Source organism: Haemaphysalis longicornis, unplaced genomic scaffold (assembly GCF_048455015.1).
Source record: "Haemaphysalis longicornis isolate Haplotype H1 unplaced genomic scaffold, Haemaphysalis longicornis Haplotype H1 scaffold_2, whole genome shotgun sequence".
In the NCBI taxonomy this organism is placed as follows: Eukaryota; Metazoa; Arthropoda; class Arachnida; order Ixodida; family Ixodidae; genus Haemaphysalis; species Haemaphysalis longicornis.
The window spans coordinates 293468261-293490469 of NW_027526295.1; the positions used below are offsets into that span (position 1 = coordinate 293468261).

The following is a 22209-nucleotide window of genomic DNA, read 5'->3' on the forward strand; positions in this document are numbered from 1 at the left end:
GGTCCATGCCACCAAAGGCCATGCTGAGCGCAGACACGAGGTCAGCCTAGTTTGATTTTTTCCGAGCAGTGTCCCCAGTGGGCCGGATACGTTAGACCTTGAATTTCAATGTGCCATCAAGAAACTCCTTTTAGTTTGTGTAATCGCACCAATCCAAATAAATTTGGGAACCTATCCATCATAAATAAGCGGCAGCACTAAAGTAATGTTTCCAACAGCAGTCTAGCGAGCCATGCTCCGACCTGCGAGTTCAATTGAGATATGCTAACGAGACACGCTTGATTGGAGCAACACGGGCTCGACATGAACGTTGCCCGAGATGTCTTCGGCTCTCAGATACGTCGCTGCTACGTACGTGCCACTGTCCTACGGACTCGCGTCGGTGAGCACGCGGAGGGTTATGTGATTTTCCGTCTTTTTTTTTGCGAGAGTTTGCCTTATGGCCATAACAGTTATATATACAACATCACATTTGTTTATGCAGAAACGTCAGCAGAGACCAGTACTGAGAGCCCCTTATCCACCGCTGTAGATCAGGGGGTTTCCCAGGATGGAGCCCTGTGCCCAGGAGGTGTTGCAGGCGAGAGGTTTGAAAGGCAAGGCAGGTTCATAGAAGGTGGCTCGTGTCGGCTTCGGACGCAGGGACCGTACAAAAGGGACAGGTGTCCGCAAACGGTGCGTGGTAGCCAGCAGGCGAAGCATGGGTCACTGCTGGGGATAAAACCACCCCAACTCGAAGCCTCCGCAGCAGCACCTCCTCCCAGCGAGCGAGCCCACTGAGGAGGTCAGTTCCACGGGGTGGAAGTAAAGCACGCGTGGCGCGGTGGAGGTTCTCCTTTTCCACCAGCAGTTCTTCTAGGGTGGACACCGGAAGAAGCGGTAGCGGACGTGCAAGGTCTATACGGTGACAGGCGCGATCCGCCGCTATGTGGGCAGGAAGCATGTCCCGGTGAACCCACAAAAAGACCCGCATTTCCCCGAAGGGGAGCATGGGGAAGTGCGAATGCACGGTTGATGCTATGAGGGGGAGTTATGTTGAACTGTGTTGGCATTCGCCCGTTAGTTGCATTTAACACCCCCGCGTGATCAAGTGGGGATTCACACACCCCGTTAGTCGTTCTCTGGAAATCTTGGTGAATTAAAGTGTATGTTCGAGGAGATCACACACACACGCAAGTAAAGTGAAACGACAGTATTCTTTATTCAGCACTTGTTGGTGTTGTCGTTGTAGTTGACGGTCATTATGACCGCCTTGTGGTCACTGAAATGTACGGTCAAGAGTTGTTGCAAGACCGCGCGTATCAGACAGTTCCTCGCAAAGGCCAGGTCGATGTAGCTGCCGTTGATGGTGGTGGGAGCCTCTAGCAGTAGGCACGTCATGGAGTGGTTGGCGAGCATGTATTCCATCAACCACTCGCCGCCCTTTCGCACGTCCACGTTAAAGTCCCCAACAACCACGACCGGGTCCGAGGGCTTTACGCGCCTGGCCACACTCTCCATCGCCGCGTCCACGTATTCGACGACGTCGTCGCGCGAGATGTTTGGCGCGAGGTAGAGGGTGACGACCACGATTCCGTCGCCCGAGTACGCGTCGGTGTAGACGGCACTGTACGGTGACTCGTCCCTGACCGGCGAGGTGGACACGGCGTGCGACACGAGGTTCGCGTAGACGTGACCGACGAGGTAGACGCCGCAGTACTCGCCCCGACTTCCGCTCCAGGCGAAGCAGCAGTCGTCGATGGCGTCGGTGGCCTGGGGGCAGGCTTGGGGCGGGGCGGCGGGCGCGGTGGCGCGCTGGAGGACTAGGAGCGGGGACCGGTCCTGTTGTCGCCTGAGCTCTTCGCTGAAGGGGAGGTAGCGCTTGAGGAAGACGTCCACTCCGCCGGCTCTCCTCTCGGCGAAGGCCCTGGCCGCGAAGTCGTACCCGCACAGGGTGACGTCCGAGCCGGAGTTGTTCCAAGTCTCGGTGAAGCAGAGGAGATCCACTCTGGCCAGCACGGGGTCCTTGGCGACGTCCAGGGCATGCGCCGAGAGAGAGCGGACGTTTAGGAGCGCGAGCGTGAACTCCCTGCGGCCGCCCTCGCACACCCTGCGGAGCTCCTGGTCCTTGAGAGCGGAGAGGTACCGCTGCGTGACGGTGACGAGGCGGTGGTTCTCGAGCCTGCGAAACTCGTCGGCTATCGCCCGGCGCGCGACGTCACGTGGCGTACTACGTCATTGCACCGTTGGAATGCACGGGTGATGCGAAAGAATTCTTCTTGGCCAATCGCCCTAAGTGGGTATCTGCTAAAGAAATTAGGAACTCTTCTTGGCCAATCGCCCTAAGTGGGTATGTGGTGCGGACGGACGGACGGCGGTGGACGCGTGATTCAGGGTCGCTTAAGAAGTGCATTCGCACTTAAAACACTCGCAAGACATGGGTATGTGTCCAGGATCGCGTGAAAACGTGCCGACATGCTGGTGCTACGCACAACGCTGCTTAGATCGCGTATCGCTGTCGTTTGGTCTGTGTAAATTCCCAGTTTCACGCCGGTAGTTACTGTTGATGCAAGCGCTTGGAACCATCCCGAATAGCAGTAAGTTCCGCCAACAAGCTTGGTAGAGGGCGGAGGGTCTCGTAGGCGCAGCACTGGTTTATGGTTGGGTGAGAGGGACAAGCTAAGGCTGTGGTTACGGGGGAGTCGTGTGCCCCGGCGTCCACGAAAGCCTGCATGACTCGTGGCCGCGTCGCAGGCTCCCAGTGACTGACACGAAGGAGGGCTGCATCCGGAGGTTGATGAAGGCCAGAGGTTCGGACATGTAGCCTTGCCAAAGGCTTGTTGTCCGTCCCCCGTTGGTAGAGCCAGGGCGGTCTACCCGCAGAAAAGGCTGGCATCGCATCAGGAACCTGGGCCATATATTCAGCGAGAGCTGCGGCGTCCGGTAGATATCCACGCTTTAGCAGGCGAGCGGAACGACGCTGATAAATAATCTCATCTAGCGTGTTTAACTGGGCTTCGGCTTGTAGCAGTGGAATTGGTGTTATGCGAGGGAGGCCAGTAAAGGTGCGCATGGCGGCCCTGTTGATGGCCTCAAGCCGAGCCCAGTCCACTTGCGTCATGTGCTGGAACTGTGCCTGATACACAAGTCGTGGCTGTAGCACGGCGTGCACTAGGAGATGGGAAATCGTCCAGCAGGCCCCGCCAGACTTCTGAGAGATGCGGCGAACGAGGTGGAGCATCTGTCAGGCTTGCTGTCGAGCAGGTCGGAGCCACTGAGCTGCTGACCCTGATGCCGATATTTCTAGTCCTAGGACCCGAAGACGGTCAACCGTGGCTATGCCGTTCCCATTCAATTGCAGGGAAATGGGAGACACTGCAAGGAGGCGGCGGCCCCAAGCGTTGGCAGCGGGAAATAAAGCAGTGTTCTCTTGCGAGAGAGTAAGGCCTGCGTACTCGCACCATCTGATTTCCCGTCTGATTTAAGTAAGATGGTGTCGGGGAATAGGAAATGCCTTAACGTCGGTTACCTGCTTGCACTGCTTCTTAAAGCCGTCCGAGATACCACTAGGCAGAGTATGCTCGCATCCTATTCCTTATATCGAGAATTTATGGAACGAAGTGTTTGCTGCGGTGGTGAATGGGGCTTCCAATCCGAGCGGATCAAAAATACGGAGTGTGGCTTGCAGCACGCTTCGCTTTTTGCTTTGTTAAATGCTGCGGTACGACCACAGCCCGTAGCATTTTTGCGAAACGCATAGCAATTTTCCAGAATGACGCTGGCGGAGCATTGAGGGCAGTATTGTGGAGAGCCGAACTTGCGCAGTCACGCTTACTAAAGTGAACTATCGTTTTATGATCTCGTTTATTTCAATGAACTGATGACATACAGCGTCGAATACATTGCGCTGAATGCCCCGCTCTCCACTATTACTTCATGTATGGTGGCAAAGACAGAACATTCTAGCACTTCACGGGGCGCCAGAGTGCATTGATTGCCTCAGCTGGGGGGCGCAGGAAGAAGTGGTTTCTTGTTACGGCTCCCCCTTTCCGCCAGGCTCTGTTCGAGGTGCCGACGGTCTCGTCTCGTTGTTGCAGACAAGCCCCTGGTGAGCCTGCAGCTGGGCAAGCGGTTGCGGCTGGAGGAGATCTTCGAGGGCCAGGACGTGTACCTCGAGTGCAGCATCGACGCCAACCCCCGCGTGAGCGAGGTGCTGTGGCGCTTCGAGGGCAGCCAAGACGTCCACTCGGACCCCGCGGCCAAGGTCATCACAAGCAACCAGTCGCTCGTCTTCCAGGCCATACAGCGCCTGAACGCCGGCCGGTACACCTGCGTGGCCATCAACGCCGTCGGAGAGTCGGTCAGCAACGAGCTCCAGCTCAGGGTCCAGTGTGAGTGTCGCGACCCCGCTTTTACGCCGGGCTCGTTTTGGGTAGCCTAGAAACGTTCAGCGCATGCTTCACGTCTTCCCGTCAAGAGCTCGCCTTCACTCTCCGTTCTAGTTATTTTATGCCCGAACTATCGTCTTTCAGCGAGACTAAACGGCGCTGCCGAGGCCCCGACAAGGCAGGTACACGAAGCATCAAACGGCCGGCGTCGGGAGCCGTTGCGTAATCGCACGCGATTGCGAAGTGTTTTATAGCAGCTGCGTTACATTATGAGAACACCAGAAAAGGACCGCGCTGCTGGAATTGCCTTGGCAGGCGCAGAGCCACGCGGAAACTGAAGAGTACGTGAACCGCGCGCTGCGCTGGCTTCGCCACCCAGAAGGGAACAGCAACCAGCAGACGGGGCCGTTTTGCGAGTCAGCAGAATTTTGAGGGATTCCGGTCTACCGCCAACATATCAACGCAGAAACTCTAAGAAATATCCCCCCTTATTCAATCGCAGGGGGAGAAACTGTTGGCACCTGCGAATATCCGAAAAAAAAAAATTACCTACTGCGCAGAAATGGAAAGAGCACTCAGTGGCATGCAGTTGGGTAAACATTGAAATCAAATGAGTTTACTGTAAAACAAAACACCATTTTATGGAGGATATTGGGGAAAAAGTATAGGGTAGCAGACAAAACAAGAAAATAATCATAAAACTTGGAGACAGGGGAAAGTGAAATACAACCTCAAAATACAAACTCTTTACGAACAATCCTACCTATATACTTAAACTTTTCATTGCTAGTATAGATGTACATGGGTAATCGGGCATGGTGTTGAAAATAACGGACAGATTGAATTTGCAACGTTACATGTTAAAGGAAGATAAATACAGAAATTCAGATAACTGTCTTTTAGTGCGTAACATTCTTACGTCGTTAGTATAGAGAGCGAGTTCTTTACAGCCAAATTTGTGTGTTTTTCCTAATTCCGTCCGACCACTTACCTCCATTCACGCTATTATAGCTATTAAAGGTGGAACGTGCGCGGATTACTGTGGAACTGCAGCGGGAGGGCGCGCATGAGGAGTGCTTGCGCAACAACCAGTCTCTGCCCTCTCCCCACACCCCGAGCGCAGACAGCCCCGTGTGCTCGTCGCAGCAGCGTCGCGTGTACCCGGCGGCGGCGCACGAGATGCTGCAGGTGGCGTGCGAGGTGGATGCGCACCCGTCGGCCGTCAGCTTCCACTGGGCCTTCAACGGCAGCGTGCGCAGCCACGAGCTGCAGACGTTCGTGTCGGACGGCGGACGCAGCGTGGCCTCGTACGTGCCCAGGGACAAGGCCGACTACGGCACGCTGCTCTGCTGGGCGGCCAACAGGATCGGCCGCCAGAAGGAGCCCTGCCGCTTCCACGTCGTGCCCATTGGTCAGTGCCTGCTGAGCCCCTTCCATCAACGATTGTTAACACGCGAAGCTGCCTCCCTGAGTCAAGTCCCAAGTACAAACTTCTCCCACCGCGTTGGAGTGGCGCAATCGGATAGACGTAGGCTGCTTCATAACGCGAGGAACTCAGGCTCGATTTCGGCCACGAGAAGCGCGCTTTTCTTGAGCCGCTTCATGTCTCGTCATAGTCATCATTTTGTGAAACCAATTGCGCAAAGTTGTCTTTCCTGCAGAGCGTTTCGATGACGGGACGGTCGCCATCGGTGAGGTATAGAACGCTTCGCTGCACAGCTGTGGCCAGAAGGGAGGAACCCATACTTCATCACACAATGAGATGCGCGCCTAGCTTCATGCGTGTCTGCGCCTTCGTCAGCTGTGCGACGGAAGAACGAGTGCTCGAGCTCATGGTGCGCCGTAATGAGCCCCTTCGGGTAGTAGTCGAGTATGCGCAGCACCAGGTAGCGGAACTTAAGGTAGTCGGCCACCAAGGGTCCCCGCTCGGCCAGCCACCGACACCCGGGGCGCTCCGTCTCCACGCCCAGCACCTCGTGCAGGCGCCGTGTACTCGCACCTCGGCACATTCTGCCGTCCTTGGTCTTCGTGCGCACATAGCTGCCGTCGGGAAGCTTTGTGAAATACGTGAGTGCCTTCCGGGCCTTGTCCAGCAGGGACTCTGGGGGCAGCCCGAGCACTTCCACAATTTTGTTCGTCCGGTCCACCTTGTTGGCGCCGCTCGCACGTGTGCATCTCGACGAGCATGCAGCCCAGGGTCCACCTGTCGATGGCCGTGTCGTAGGGTTTGCCCAGAAGGACCTCTGGGTGTACTGCTACATGTGCTGCCCCAGCTGGCACGATCTGCCGAAGTACACCACCTTGATGGCACTCCGTTTGAGGTTCCACAGCCGGATGTTCTCGAGCTTCAGGTCGCAGTGGATGATGCTCAGCTCGGGGTGCGACAGTTACACCAGTGCCGTGGACATCTCCGCAAACTTGCGCGTCAGAAATATAGTTCAAGAGGACTGTGATTTGGGCGAGTTGGTGAACGTTCATCATTGAAAATCAGCACGGAAAAAACACAGCACAAAAAAGGAACGAGCTGTCCTGTCTATTTCTCGTTCCTTTTTTGTGCTGTGTTTTTTTCCGCGCTGATTTTCATTGCTGCGCGTCAGGTTCAGCCATACCCCGTTGAAGTTGATGTCGCACAGCAGGCCGTACAGGTTGTACGACAGCAGCTTGAAGGCCAGGCACACGTGGTTCCGCCACATGAAATGTCCTTTTAACATCACTATCTTTTCCTTGTCCACTTGGCGGCAGGTGCAATCGCTCTCGCGGCCGTTCATCATCTCGAGCAGCTTGACGTTGATCTGGGCCTGCTTGAGGAAGGGCTTTTTGTTCTTGATGATTTTAAAAATTACGAACCACTGCCGGTAAGTTGTGGTGTGTTCTCTTTCGTAGAAAAGCTCACGAAGCCTTCGCCGACGTCGATTACCGCATAGACCGCCGTAGGTACCCCCCGGGCTCACGTCAACCTTTATAATTACGAAGAACACAGTGGCGTCTCCTTCAGACGAACACTTTCCCTAATCCCGCTATACTCCACCAAATCCACCCTTCATTATACCCTTCCCCAGAATCCCTTGCACATGGCGCCCTCACCACCCTTCCCCACATCTGCTGGGTGTGCCCGAAAGATCCTTTACCCCTAATTTCCTGTGTTGAGCAGTGGCAGGAGGCGCTAGGGAGCTCAGACCGAGAGGTACAGACCTCCTTGGTCACCAGAGCTGCCGATGTCGCCACCCGGCACAAGCCAGCGGCCACAACCGCCCCCTGAACCAACGTTTCATTGAAGAGACTTGCCTTCGCAAGGGCAAGTATCTTTGCTGAAATGTTGGCAACAGTCGTGGTTTCTACCTTGTTGGAAGTTTGCTTTTCTTGAGTTCTCTACGATCTTCCAAGATTTATTGCTCCCTGCATATATATATATATATATATATATATATATATATATATATATATATATATATATATATATATATATATATATATATTTTATTTATTTATTTATTTATTTATTTATATATATATAGCGAATCAGAATAGCAAGTGAGGGGCTCGTTGAAAATAAGGAAAATAAGGCAGAAATAAGGGTTGGCAGTCAAGAAAACCTTGGAAACAAAGGGGAGGATGTGGTAGGTAATTGAAACAGATAAAGATTTTGGAAAGAAAGAAAGTGTAGAAAAAAATTACGTCCACCTCTCCTCGCGGGAACCCTGGTGTGATGCGGCGCTGAGGGGGGTTCAAGCGCACGCGGAGTGCAACCGTCGACCGAAGGGCCGCCGGAGAGCGGCACACCGGTTATATGCTCAGCGCGCCCGAAGGAGAGGAGACCGCGGAGAGAGAGAGTACTGCACATGCGCAGCACCGCGCGCAGCGCCGCCCACCGACGGAGTGAGAGCGCGCTGGGCCGCACACGCTCTCACCTGGGCACGCGCCGGCGCCAGTGCGTATGCCGCAGCTATGACGCAATACAATCCAACACAATCCAATTTAATCCAATCCAAATCCAATCCAATCCAAGTCAAGCCAACCCAAGCCAAGCCAAGCCAAACCAAACCAATCGAATCGAATCCAATCAAATGCCCCTCGCGAGAGAGTGTTCGGTATCGGAGAGGAGAGCGGGAGAGTGGCTGCGGACAACAACGGACGCACGCAGGAGGGACAGGGCCGCCGACAAGAGATGCTCTGAGCGTCGCATCTAAAAATGCCCTCCAGGTGGGATCCGAACCCACGACCTCCAGAACACCGGTCTGGTGCTATAACCACTACGTTACCGGCGGGGCTATTTTTCCCCTCCACTTTCTGGGTATTTATGTAAGGTATTTTTGTTTCGTGCGCTTGGGGGTGGTTGCCACCGCCACGCGGACTACTCGGGGTGAACGGGACCTTCATTTTAATCCCCGGGCCGTGACTCGAGTGTCTACGACATGTCGAGAGTGGTCGACCAGCGTTGAACCCTCTTAAGCTCCCTATGGCACAAAGACTGCAGAATAGGGGAAGAGTTGACAGGAAGAGTTGACAGGAAGCGGTCGCAGCCGCACACGTGTTTCAGTGACACCAACGCTACAAACAGATAGGACGGCTCGTTAAAAGTGTAGGTACGATCTCCGCACTGTGGCTCAAAGCATGCACGATTCCGCCTACCGGCAGGACGGGCGAGCGCCATTCATCATTCTTAGCTCTATTCTTCTGCCCTGTCCGGGCAGCCGACAGGGTCGTCCCCGACCATGAACCAGGGAAAAGGAGCTTAAAGGAGCCATGAAGACAAAATACAAGTTGGGTTTGTTGGAAAGACTGCTTAGTCCCGATAACAATGATAGCAATATCATCGCAATCTTCGAACAAATAACGGATATATTAAAGAAAACGTGTGAAGCAGTCGCGACCCCCTAGCCAATTTCCCGCAACTTTTCTATGACGTCACGGAACCTATTTTGTGCGATGGGCGGCCGCCTAACTCACCTGCCGCGACGACACATGACTGGACGTCTGTAATGGGGCCTCTAGTTCCATTTGACCGCATCACTTGAATGCTAACGTGCAGTTAAGGCACTGAAAATAATGTTCTATTGTTGGCCCGTATGACGTCATTCTTGCTCATAACACGTCACTGTGGCGCAAAATTTGAAAGTTTTTAAATACTTCTTGCTTTTTTTTCGTTAAAAAAACATCTTTTGTGGCTGTAAGGGAGCTGAGTGAGATACTGAATGCTAGTTCTTTCCAATTAAATGAAGTTGTATTTTCTCTTCATGGCTCCTTTAACTAATCCTCTATGTTTCAGTGACACCAACGCTACAAACAGATAGGACGGCTCGTTAAAAGTGTAGGTATGATCTCCGCACTGTGGCTCAAAGCATGCACGATTCCGCCTACCGGCAGGACGGGCGAGCGCCATTCTCTCTCTCTCTCTATATATATATATATATATATGGAGAGAGAGAGAGAGAGAGAGAGAGAGAGAGAGAGAGAGAGAGAGACACGAGAAGGACATTAAAAATAAACATAAAAGTTTATGACGTTTCAGGGAGAGGACTCCCTTTCTATATATATATATATATATATATACATATATATATATATATATATATATATATATATATATATATATATATATATATATATATATATATATATATATATATATATATATATATATATATATATATATATATATATATATATATATATATATATATATATATATATATATATATATATATATATATATATATATATATATATATATAGATGTGCGTGTTCGTGACTGCATGCGCATCCTTAACACCTCAAACACCTTCTCGAGAGACAATAGCAATGACTAGATGTTCAAACTGCATTTCTTAGTCTTTTTTTCTGCGCGCAGAACACCGCCGGGTCATATCCCCCATTCTTTTCGTCCGTGCATTCCTACAGCACGTCGTGATCGCGTGCGCGCAGAACTCAGGAATAAAGCACTGAAGACGATCCTTATTGATGCAGCCATCTCAGCCGCGCATCAAGCAGCGCGCCCCGCCGGCCCGCCATGACTGCACGCGCTCGTTCGTCGTCGCCGGGGAAGCGGTTGCAGCGCCACAGGTGCAGACAGAGTCAGTCTGCTCGGCCAGCGTCACGGCCCTCGCCAGGGTTGGTGCAGCAGAGCTGCTTCTGGGCTCAGAGAAGCGGCGTGGGTGCTTATAAATATTCACTCGCTCATATCTCCTGTTCGCCTCCGTACGAATGCACAGCCGCACGGGAGCGTGAACTTCTCTGGCAGACGACTCGTGCATTCGATGGGCGCATATTCGCTGGCGCGGGACGCAAGGGGAGACCTGCCACCGCAGGCAATGCGCGAATGATGGACGCCTCTCGGCAGCCCATGCGGCGGTGCCTGGCCGCGCTCAGCTAGCGCTAATTGCGGCCGTCTCGTTAACCGCGTCCTCAACGCAAAGTGCAGCCGACGGCCGAGACCGGTTTGACGGCCGTCCTTTCGGCCGCGCGATGATTGGCTGCCCGCCGCCGGCCACGCACGGTGCTCATCCGTCTCGCGCCGGCCGGTGATTTGATTTACGGGCGGCCACCGGCGAACAGCGAAAACAACTCCCGCAAGGAAAAGAAGAGAACTTCCGCTATGCGCCAACTGGCGTAAGAGGCTTCCACTGAGCCCGTCCGCGTGCCTAAGATAGAGATGAAATATCGAACGGCGGAAATGATGTGAACGTGCGTGGGGAAGAGGACTCGGGGCGGAGAAGCCGCGTACTCTGACCCGTAACAGCGGACCGCTTTTAGTGCATCATCGACCTTGCTGCATGACTATTAGCAGGCGGCACCAAACCGTGCACTCAGAAAGTTTCACATCTGAGTCTTGTATATCCGTGTACTTTTTTGTTCGCTCTCTGTACGTTTACACGTACATTTCTGCACTGATTCGTTCCAGGACGGGGCAAATAGCTCATGTCCCAGGAAACTTCTAAATTTAGATCTCGACATGCTATCCGTGTGTGTGTGTGTGTGTGTGTGTATACGGGGGGGGGGGGATTTTATAGATTGTGCAGGAGCGCATTGCACCTCCTTCCGCCGAAAGAAAGATCTCTAATTTTTCTGTTTTGATTCATCTAGAAGCGCGGATATCTAGTTTTCTTCCCGTACTTTACTTCATCCTTCTCACAGTAGCCGCTCCTGCTTCAACGCATGTTCGTACGCCTTCTATTTCTTAACCTTGTGAAAATGTGTAAACTACCGTTCCGGTTCAACGCACACACGTGCAGTAGCGGTCGCAAATATTGGTTTTGGGAGGGGGGGGGGATGAATTTCGATACCAAAAAAAAAAAACAGTGTTGTCCACAAACGTATATCATTTTATTTCAGCAATATTTCCATATACTGTTCACAGATGAATTATGAACACTTCAATAACTCATATAATATAGTCCGACCTAAACAACTGGTCAAAGGCCTAAATTTTATATGAACGTAAGAAAACTTATGGCTTCTATTTATCAACCACTGTTTATATATGCGGAGAGGAAATTAAACACTTGGACATAAATGATTGCACACCACTGGAACAGTTTCTTTGAGCAATAATTATTTATAATCGTTACAGAACGGTATCGAGAGCATGCGATTAGAGCTATATAAACGATGCCAGCGCAAACAAAAGTGCAAAATTTCGGTAGGTTTTTCTTTCATTTAGATTCCTCTTTCCTTTTGCAAGGCAGCTTACGGTCAACGTTTTTATACAAGAAATATATGCATGCACGTATATGTGCGTTTATGCAGGACATGTCTTTTTCTGAAGAAACTTAGTGGCAGAGCTGTATAGCACTGAAGGCTTGAATTATGTTGCAGACATATGTAGCAATGGTTTTATGAAAATTAAATTTGTTTCAGCTTCAACGCACGGAAAAGTGGAAACATAAAGTATAACCTGGCCATTCCGCTTGTTTCGTGGCCTCTCGCCGACGTTGCTGTTGCATATCACGGCCCCTATATACTTTAAAGCTGCCATGTGAGCTTCACAAAAGAAATTCCGTCCTTCGGCTCCTTGCGCTTGCAAAGCGTTCTATGACGCGGGACGTGTTAACATGAATTAATGAATGAATGGCATTTATTAAGATGGGGGAGGCCACATGGCCGTAGTTGGGGAAGGGGAAGAAGGGAGGAGGGGGAGGGGATCACTTAATCGTTAGAGATGACTTGTTGGAGATCGATGATCAGTGATTTCTTTGTGAGGGGGATTGTAGACCCCATCTCACACTACCCTTGCCAGGCCACTCTTAATAGAAAACACACCTAGAGCATGCAGAAAATTGGGGTCTTCGTACGGGGGATCATCAGGGGACGAGTTGGGGGGCAGAGCACTGAGCAAAGAATCGCGAGAAGATGCGAAAGCTGCACAGTGCCCAGTGAGGTGCTTGAGGTCTGAAAAAACATTCTGCTGGCAGTGAGGACAGTACGGAGAGCCTGAAGAGTCCAAATGGAACCATTTCCGAAGTGTGGAGGGTGTGAGGGCCGCATTAGCGATTGTCTTATTAACAAAGATTTCTGCGGAACGGGGTAGGGTGGGGACACCATGCAGGTAGCCCTGCGGAGTCTTCTCAGCGAGCCGCTTTCGGCGAGAATATTTAGCATGATCCAGTTGGGGGCGCGGATGGAGACCTGGATCCGGTGCAAGATCGGGAGCAATCAAGGGAGGTGTTGACTGAAGGCTCTCCCGCGCTGCATTATGAGCAGCGTGATTGCCGACCCCCGGGGTCACATGCCCCGGAATCCAGGCTACGCGGACTTGCGTTCCGTTTCGGGCCAGTAGGTTAACCATGGCCTGGATGTGATGAACGGTAGGGTGATCAGAGTAAGCCCTATTGAATTCTCTGATGGCGGCGTGGGAATCAGTGAGGAGACGAACCCTGGGTGGTGGTGGTGCACGAGCCATGTAGGTCATGTGATCCAGGGCTCCTAGGAGACCATGGAGATCGGCTTGAAGAGGTGACGGGGCGATGGTAGCCATAGTAGTGGCGCCGCTAAGATCAGGGCGTTCTTCGCAGTGCCAAGCCAAACCGATAGAGTTGTCTTGTAGGCTGGCGTCTGTAAATATGTCCACCTCGTTTGGTAGCCTCTGTGCCATGCATCGGCGGAGGGCGCGCAGACGCGGAACGACGCTAGCTCGAGGGATAGCCGACCGTTGCGAAGAAACCACGGTATTTCGAGCCCAAGGGGGTGGGGGAGGAGATGGCATGGGTCCGATTGGGTGCGTTTGAGAGTCCCATGCAGTAATAGCAGCACCCTGGATAGTGAGCGTGCGCCGGAGTTGATGGTGTTTCCGGGTCTCTTCAAGAATTTCTGGCAGGGGAGGCAGAGGAGCAGCTTTCTCTAAGGCGCAGACCCTAGTGTGCCGTGGGAGGCCTGTGATCGTCCGCAGGGACGCACGAATATCCCGGTGGATGTTCAAAAGCGCTAATCCCGTGAGGCGCTGCTGAGTCATCTTCGCCCGTAGCCGCGTCTTCAAGCGCCGTAACGTTGAGAACGTGCGTTCCCCTGACGCGACGCTGACTGAAAGGGACGCTAGGATGATACGAGTCATGTAATTTGAGCACAAGACAGGCGTAGAGTACTTCCATCGAACAAAATGTGAAAAATAGGCGCGTACTGTCGGCAACTCGCGCTCTGAGATTTCATGTGTCGTCTCCTGCACGGTTTCCTCAGAACAGTTCCGGCGGTGTACCACCTTCAAGGCATCTACCAATTCCCCCTTCGTCTACTGCTCATGCTTTGTTCGTTGATAGAGTGCATTCTCGACGCCGTGCTTAGAATGGAATCGGTCGGTTTGCTTTTACCCTGAAGAGCGTTTCGCACGCGTACGAATAAAAATAAGTCTTCTGAACTACCCTCTCCACATTTTCCCCTCACGCTCTAAGTACTATTACGCCGGATGGCGCGGGCACGCAGCGAACGACCGACTGACTCACCCGCCCACCCATTTGCTTATGCCCGTATACAAAATAAACGCTTCTTTCTTCCGTCGAAACTTCATTTCATGCAGTTTTACACTCTCAGTTAATCGCTTATCATTCGCTAGCAGTGCAGAGTCTTCGCAGTGCACTTTGTTACAAACCGCGCACAAGCTTACCTGCTCCCACCATCTGTCGCCCGTTTGGTCCTTGAAGCCGCTAATGGTGGTTCAGAGTTTTGTCGAGGCAGAGTGCATTGTCACTGGCGATGATACGCTCTGGTGCTGCAAAATGCCTCGGGCTCTGCAGCGAGCAAATGCCCGGGTGCGAGAAGCACTTGCGCCGCCATCGTCATTGTTCTGCACACTGTTGCCGCTCTTCGTCACGATCTCAGAGTTCCGAATAGTGTGACACTCGCACGCCCAACCGTGAATGGGAACTTGATAGAAAAGACCGCTGCGATACGCGATGCTGGAGCGGGACCTAGTTGAGATAACGGAGGCATCAAAGGTATGTTGCAAGTACTCGCTGAGGGGTGGGTCAGCAGATTGCAAAAGGGGTCAGCGAACTCGGAGCGGTTGTTTAAAATGTGCACGTTGCGGTCTGCACGGGGCCCGAGTTTCGGAGGCAAGGGGGCCACACAGCAAGGGCTGAGGTTGCGGAACTTTGGGAGCTTCGCACGCTAAGCAGGGTGAGAAATGTTGCCATGATTTTTTTAGCCGTGAGCTAAATCGCGCAGGCCTCCAGGTGGCGTTCATGCATGACGGGAGACATGCGAGGCCCGGCCCGAAGCATCCGTCTTGCGCTTCTTTAGAAGACCGAAACGCCGCGTTTCTCGCATGGCCCTCTCACACTGGGCCACCACTGGGCCAACTGCGCTCTGCGTTCTAAGCGCCTCGGTGGTCACGTTTTCTCGCTGTATGCAGCGACACTGGCTGGCTGTGGTTCCTTGTGCTGCCCCCCCCCCCCCCGCCCCCCCCAGCATTGGCATGTCGTCGCCGTCACTGCCATTCCATCCTCGTTTGCCAGATATTCAGCCCTGCACTTGCGGCGCACTCGATTTTACAACGCGTACAGGGCCCCGTGCAAGGGGCTCGTCTCCGTAACCGCTACCACTTCACGTCGCCTTAGGGCCGATTCACATGAAGGAGGAAATCATTGATTCGGACCGCGGAATCCGTCTGCGACATTACCACTTTGCGACTTCAGCGAACGGTCCGTCGGTGACGCGGTCTGACAATGCAAACTTTTTGTGGCGCAGGCTGCACTACGCTACCTCAGGCAGTCTTCGCGGGGTGACCAGTTTTGCCCTTGAGCGCTAGAGGTCAAGCCACACCCACTTGGGGAAGAGCGCACCACGGAGCAGCGCCAGATTGCGGGGAGAGATGGGGGAGGAGGGAAAGGAGACGTGCGCGGGACGTGGCGGAGTAGCCGCCGCCGAAGAGTTAACCGCGCGCCACAAAGGGAGGCCATGAGGCCGCGTGCCCCGCAGAACCGTGCGCGATAGAGGAAGGTGAACACCCAACTGTGGTCCCGCGTGCAGCGGAGAGGCCTAAATAACGCCTTGAGGCGAAGGAGAGGAAAAACGCAACTGTAGCATACAGCTTCGCTACCTTCATGTCTTACGCATTAATATGAGCTTCCTTCATTTTTTGCGTTGGCGAGTCTGGTGGAAAATTAAAGCAATGTATTGCTAAGCCTGAATAGTCTAGCAACACAGATTGAAGGCGGGCCAGTTGGTACATAACTAACTTATAAAACAGCGCTAGAAACAGGACTACAGAAAGGGCACACACGGGGCACACACTACAAAACGGCACACACACACACACACAGCGCCCTGTCTGTGTGCCCTTTCTGTAGTCCTGTTTCTAGCGCTGTTTTATAAGTTAGTCTAGCAAAGATGACTCTGTGCGTGCGGTGGCAGGCGTGTCGACATCGCCACTAGGATTAATTTGTTGACATCTTTATGCATTTGGGCCCTTTTCCCGAGGGACGCGTGCTCGTTTAGACGCGGTTGCCCGGCGGTGCAGGATTTTCGCGCCAGGGGTATTTGACTTGTCAGCCACAGGCACGAATGGGCCAAACGCTGACCGCAGTGGTCGGCAACTGCCTCCCGAGCGGCGATACCCAAATGAGAAGAGACATTTTACACCCTCTTCCATCACCCTGTGTAGTGGTTTACAACAGGTTTGCAGGACCTCAACTTCCGCAGGGCGGGATGGCGACCAATTTTTTAGATGCGAAGCATCTCATGGTCGGGGCTATGTCCCTCTCTTGTCGTTGTCGTTGTTGCGCCATCCATACCTCCCCTCCGCATGCTCGGCTTGCTCGGCTTGCTAAACGCCCGGTCCCTTCTATGGCTCCTGGAGCGACAGTGTTGCCGATGTCTTCCTGGGCCGGCACGAGACGAGCCCGCTTCACGCGCCTTCGACGTTTCATCGTCGTCGGCAGCGGCGTGCGTCGGCAAGTCTCGGCGGACCGTGATTACAAGCAGCCCACAACCATCCGGGGAACGTGCATCGATCTCATCTTCAGCAACTTCAAGGTTCATTCACTACAACAGCCCTTGACTTTACACTTCACACACCATAAAGAGGTCATAATCAAAGCGGAACGCCAACCACAGCTCGACGTCACCTGCGTTGAACATGATGATGATAATGCTTAAAGACAAACTCATACCACGTACAACGTCTCTCTCTCTCTGTCTCTCTCTCTCTCTCTCTATCTTTAATGCCTCTCTACACTAACCCCCCCCCCCCCAATAAATCACACCATCTTCCCGTAGGGGAACCAATAGTAGTATGCGAAACAGCCATGGGGTCAACGCAATTTCCCATTGCGTAGTTCCGGTAAGTGAAAAATGTGGTAGTTACCATGGAAACCAAACGGTAAATATAACGGTAGCTACGTACCTCAACCTCAAGGAAACGACGAACTGAAAACTAATGGGCACTTGAATCGACCCCATGCAGGCTTCGCATACTACTCAGGGTTCCCCTGTGGGAAGATGGTGTAATTTTTTTTATTCAAACGTCGCTTAATGTCTAGAAAACCAAGGACTATGAGGAGTTTCAAACGTGCATTTTTGGTGACATTGTTCTTGTACCGGCTTCACCTTATCTCGGAACACAAACCAGTATTCAGTTACCGAACGTGCCTGATACGATTGCTAGAATGCTGTTACCAACTGTTCTAAGTCGCTGTTTAGGACTTCTAAATTCCTTTTCGCGAAGTCGTACACCATTTTTGCCTTCTGTTTCGTAGCTGATTTAAACAAACGATGCGATCGCCGCTGATGCATTCTACTACATGCATATCGATACGATCAGGGTGCGGAGTAAGGATAAGATCGAGAATGGCATCTGCACGTGTAGGGGAAGTCACCAGCTAGGTAAACTGAAACAATGATAAAGAAATCCAAGAAAGCAGTACGTTCGTGGGCTGTCCTTATGGCACCAGTCATTATGGCAAATTGAAGTCACGAGTGAGGATGATTGTGAAGTTCCTGTACGCGTTCTGAATTTCTACGATAACGCCATGCAGATCGTCGACAAGACCTGCAAGTGAGTCCGGTGGCCTGTAACATGCTCCAATAACTATTTTGCTCTCGGCAGGTAAATGGCAACACACAATATTTCACGGACACTGTCCACGTGAATCAATCGCACGGGAATGCATTTTTTTGTCACTATCAGAACCCCTCCCCTCCAGATCCTCACGAAAAAAAAATTGCGCAACTTGCACAAGCGGTGCAAGTCTGGAGAAACAGCAGAGCTGGCGGCCCCTGCCTTTCGTAAGAGACCCGGAAGTTGCGCCTAGGCGCAACCCGCGGCGAAGTCTATAGCCAACGCCCAGGCTACGACCCCGAAGGAAATGCTGTGCGGCCGGAATGCGATGATGGCTCAAATCGCATAGATGGCATTTTCATATCGTGAGGGACCCAGACTCGATTCCGACTACGGGAAGCGTTTTCTTTTTTTCTCGTATAACTGGCTATGATGAAGCTACTACTTTCCGGCGACTACAGACTAACTCCTACCCACATGACACCCTTCTACATGCCATGTATCTCACCCTATACTCTGCCACATGCAAATCCTGCGCCCAACCAGGCACCCTGCACCACACGGTATGGGAGTGCCAGCAATCCCCCAGCTTCACCCCTAACCACAACCCTGCATATGAGCAGTGGGTAGAGCTGCTGACCAGCTCCGACCTCTCACACCAGCGACGATTGGTGGACAGGGCAAGGATGGCCAGCACAGTCCAAGGCATCCCGGACTAAGGAAGCCTCCCACCGGGCGGGTGCCCTAACACCAGCAACTGGACTAAAATAAAGTTCATCACCATCCAATTGGCCGCACATGTTATCGTTCCCCACCGCTGCTAAGCCCATACCCCTCGGGCCGTCAGGGTGGCTTACTGGTTAGGTTTCCGCTCTGTCAGCGCAAAGGGAGCTCCCGGGCCGGGACCTCCCTGTGCCACTCCCAACACCTGCTCGTGGGCTCCTTGCCTCCTTTCCATCACGCTTCGAGGTTTTTGAGTGCGATTGCTCGGCCTAATCGGCTCCGCTGTTACAACAGGAAACGAATGGGAAATTCGCGTTTTGCCACTGTCGATCTGTGACGTGAGCCACGTTTCCGTTCCAACAACGACATCTGCATTGCCGGTATGAATAAGAGCAGCCAGTTCATCCTGCTTGTTTGCAGTGCTGCGAAATTTCGCCAATATCAGTGAAATATTCGGGTAAATGGCTTGAGTTTGTTCAATACAACCCTGTCACGAACGTCGGTCTTGTGCTGCGTGCCCTCAAACACCTGCGCAGTGGCTTGGTCATGGCGGCATCGCCTGTTTTTGAACGGACTCTTCTCAAAAGATATCTCGATCCGTTTTTCTTTTTCATTTGGTTTGTGGTTTGTTCGCGCAAAGTCCCGAAGCTGTTTTTATGGAAATTGAATCCTCGGTGTAACGTATTTTTGAATTGATATTTTCTGATTCTTGAATTGTTTTAGTATAAATGCGTTTCCAAGAACTTGACATTTGGTTTTGTGGTTGAGGAACTTCACGACTAGGGGTCGGTCATAACCAATCCTTTGGAATGGGAATGACATGTGCGCGTTCAATATGAGTGATGCCAAGATGCTCCTTGCAGAAGTTTGTAATCTCAGATTGAATGGCGTCGGCGTTTTCCTTTTCCTTCCTCAGGCCGCCCTTTGAATATTAAGTTTTTCTGTCGCGTGCGATTGTTCATGTCGTCTGCCACGTCGAGTAGGCCAGCTAGGCTGTCCTGCCAACCTGAAAGGGCCACAGTGTCAGTTTTTGTTTCATTAATTGAGCCTCCGACAGTCCTTCATTTTTACTTAGCGCATCCTCAACCCATGCAAGACGCTTCTTTAGATGCATGATGCCTGAACATATGTCTCCTATTTTAGCGTAAATTTCCTTTCAAAAGGCGTCACGCGACGTTGCGACATCCTTCAGGGCACTAATTATCAAATTCAGTTTGTCAGGGCCTGGGTCGGTTTCTGCGTCATCGCAACAGACCAGCAGCCGTACTCGACAGGAGAACATGACTGCGAACCTGCCTCGAGGGCACGTCCCAGACAAGAGGACAAGCGACAACATCTGCCTGCGGCCTCCCTTCAGGATTACACAATGACTTACGGCCGAGGCAGCCGATACGCTTGTGTTTGCTCTGTACAACCTGGCTCGCTTTCACCAGACAGAGCTTTGGCGCCTCTAGCTTTTATTTCCAGCTCCAACTCAATCGATACATGCAGCGCGGCTGCATACACGCGCCAACCCGGCTCGCAGCAGGCACGCGCCGTGGTCGGAATGACTCGTTGTCGTAAATAAACTCGCAGCACCATCGCTCAATGCCAGCCGAAAAAGAGCACAAAAGAACGGACGTCGCTATGGTCCTCAGGTCGAATCACGACCCCATGGGGCCTCCTCTGCAGGTGGACCGACACAGGGAAGAGAAAAAAGAGCAATGATTACCGGGCAACTCCCTCGTTCCATTTCTCGTTTCAGCTCAGCTTTCGTCCCCTTTCTGCCGAAACCGCCGGTGTCATTCTTTTGCTTCGTTCTGTATATAGATCTCGCATTTCTATATGAGCCGTATTCTGTTCAACTTTCCCTTAGTCTTCCTTTCCGAATCTTCCTTATTTCTCCACAGGCTCCACAACATGGTCAGGTTTCTTCGCAGCTCTCTCGTTTCCTTTCCAGAGTCCCTGCTGCCCTTTGAGTACGCGTTTAGTTTTTGCCCCGACGTTTGTTTGCTGGAGGTTTCATCGGGGCAATCGAAAATGCGGCGGCCGGAGCTTCTTTCAATCACTTTAACAGAACACAGCCCTCCCACCTTTATTTTTTATGTAATCCAAACGAAGCCGCGAACGCTACGCCGCCGCTCCGCGAAGACGCGCGTTCCGCGCAAGGCCATCAATTATCCGGGATGTGAGGTACGCTTTGGTAAAAATTATGAAGCGTGCAGCCGCGGATCAGCGCAGTGTTTAGGAGGATGAAGCGCTTCTGTAACCTGAGATGACAAAGCTCTCCTAGTTTTTTCTTCAGCTGTTACTTTGTTCATTGGGGTTGCGCCAAACTTTCCTTCTGGATTTTTTCGCCTCTCGGGGCAAGTTTTTATTCGCGCCACGAGCTCACTCAGCAAGTCATGAAATGAGGACGCTGTCAGTGGAGGTGGCGATCACTCAATTTACCCGCGCATCGCCGCATCTTTTCTGCGTATGATTGCATTTCTTCTCTTCGCACGGTATGGCTTCCGCTTTTGTTTTAAACATTGCACAGTGTTTTGGATACCCCTGCTGTTTCACAATTATTAAGATAAATGAGAAACTATGAAAGATGTGCAGTAATTAACTAAAACTAAAATAAGCCTCAGGTTCCTCATCTTTTTGTACTTTAACGCGTTTTTAAATTTTCCTGGTTAACTAAGTTCTCGTGTTATAGAAAGCACTTTATCGTTTCCTAAAACTTCTTGCTCACGAAAGGGGAAATTCTGCTTGCATGTTGGATGCCGAAATTTTCTAATTACGAGGCTGACACGCAAACAGAATATGGTGAGAGAATTACGCGTGGTGGGTACTGTAACATCGCTTTGTGAGTCACCGCGAACGGCGATAAAATGGAACAATGCTGTCATTTTATTAGAAGTTCTCGTTTCCCTCGCCTTGCTTTTGTTACAGTACAGCCAACCATGCTATCATCTATGTATATGAGCGTCCAGTGGAAGGTGCTGCGTACAATAATTACGGTTCTTTGCACCTTGGGGCACGAATCGGAGCAGGATGAACGCATTCATTTTCAAAGCGTGTATTGATGCTAATATTTAGAAAAATTAAAATATGTTTCCAACACTTACTGTGGACGGTTTACCAAAGAGGGACGTAGTTTTATATCTCTTGAAAAAGAGATAGCCGTCCACTGGGCAGCCGGTCGTGGTTTTTTTCTGTTTTTCAGCCGAAGCTAAGCGCAGCTGAGGCGCGCGCCGGTGCTTCCTTGTAGAGCGTGCTTACGTGCGCAAAGGGGCCGAGCGGGCGCTTGTCTTCGGGAGACAACTGCAGTTCGACTGCAGATGAGTCGGCCGAAACAGCGCCTGGAACCAGCAGCGGAGGTGACCGAAGTCCGGGCGTTAGTTTCCCCACGGCCCTGGAGGGGGAGCGGTGGTCGGCATAAGCGGTGGAACGGTTAGGTGGCAGCCACGTAAATGGCGGCTCAGAGGGGACTCGGTAGGTTTTCAGGAGCGAACCAAGCGGAGTAGCGAACCAAGCCGTTCGCTACTCCGTATCGTAGCGAACGGCTCGTCTTTTTTTTAAGACGAAAGGATTAAGAGCTCCGGTCTGCGGAAAACCGCCACAGTTGTTGTGTTTTATTTATTTACAGATACCACCGGCCCTTCTCAAGTG

The 22209-nt window shown here is 52.0% G+C and overlaps 1 protein-coding gene and 1 pseudogene across 2 annotated transcripts in view; one reads left to right on the forward strand and one right to left on the reverse strand.

Annotated features, from left to right (window-relative positions):
- The window catches only part of LOC144170858 (neural cell adhesion molecule 1-like), an 871116-nt gene that overhangs the window by 828629 nt on the left and 20278 nt on the right, over window positions 1–22209 (forward strand). For both annotated transcript variants that reach the window (XM_077700881.1, XM_077700882.1), the window contains exons 7-8: window positions 4077–4370; window positions 5491–5778. In XM_077700881.1, the coding sequence (XP_077557007.1) occupies window positions 4077–4370; window positions 5491–5778 (582 nt within the window). The remainder of the gene's footprint in view (window positions 1–4076; window positions 4371–5490; window positions 5779–22209) is intronic.
- LOC144166929 (dual specificity tyrosine-phosphorylation-regulated kinase 1A-like) lies at window positions 5840–13338 on the reverse strand (annotated as a pseudogene).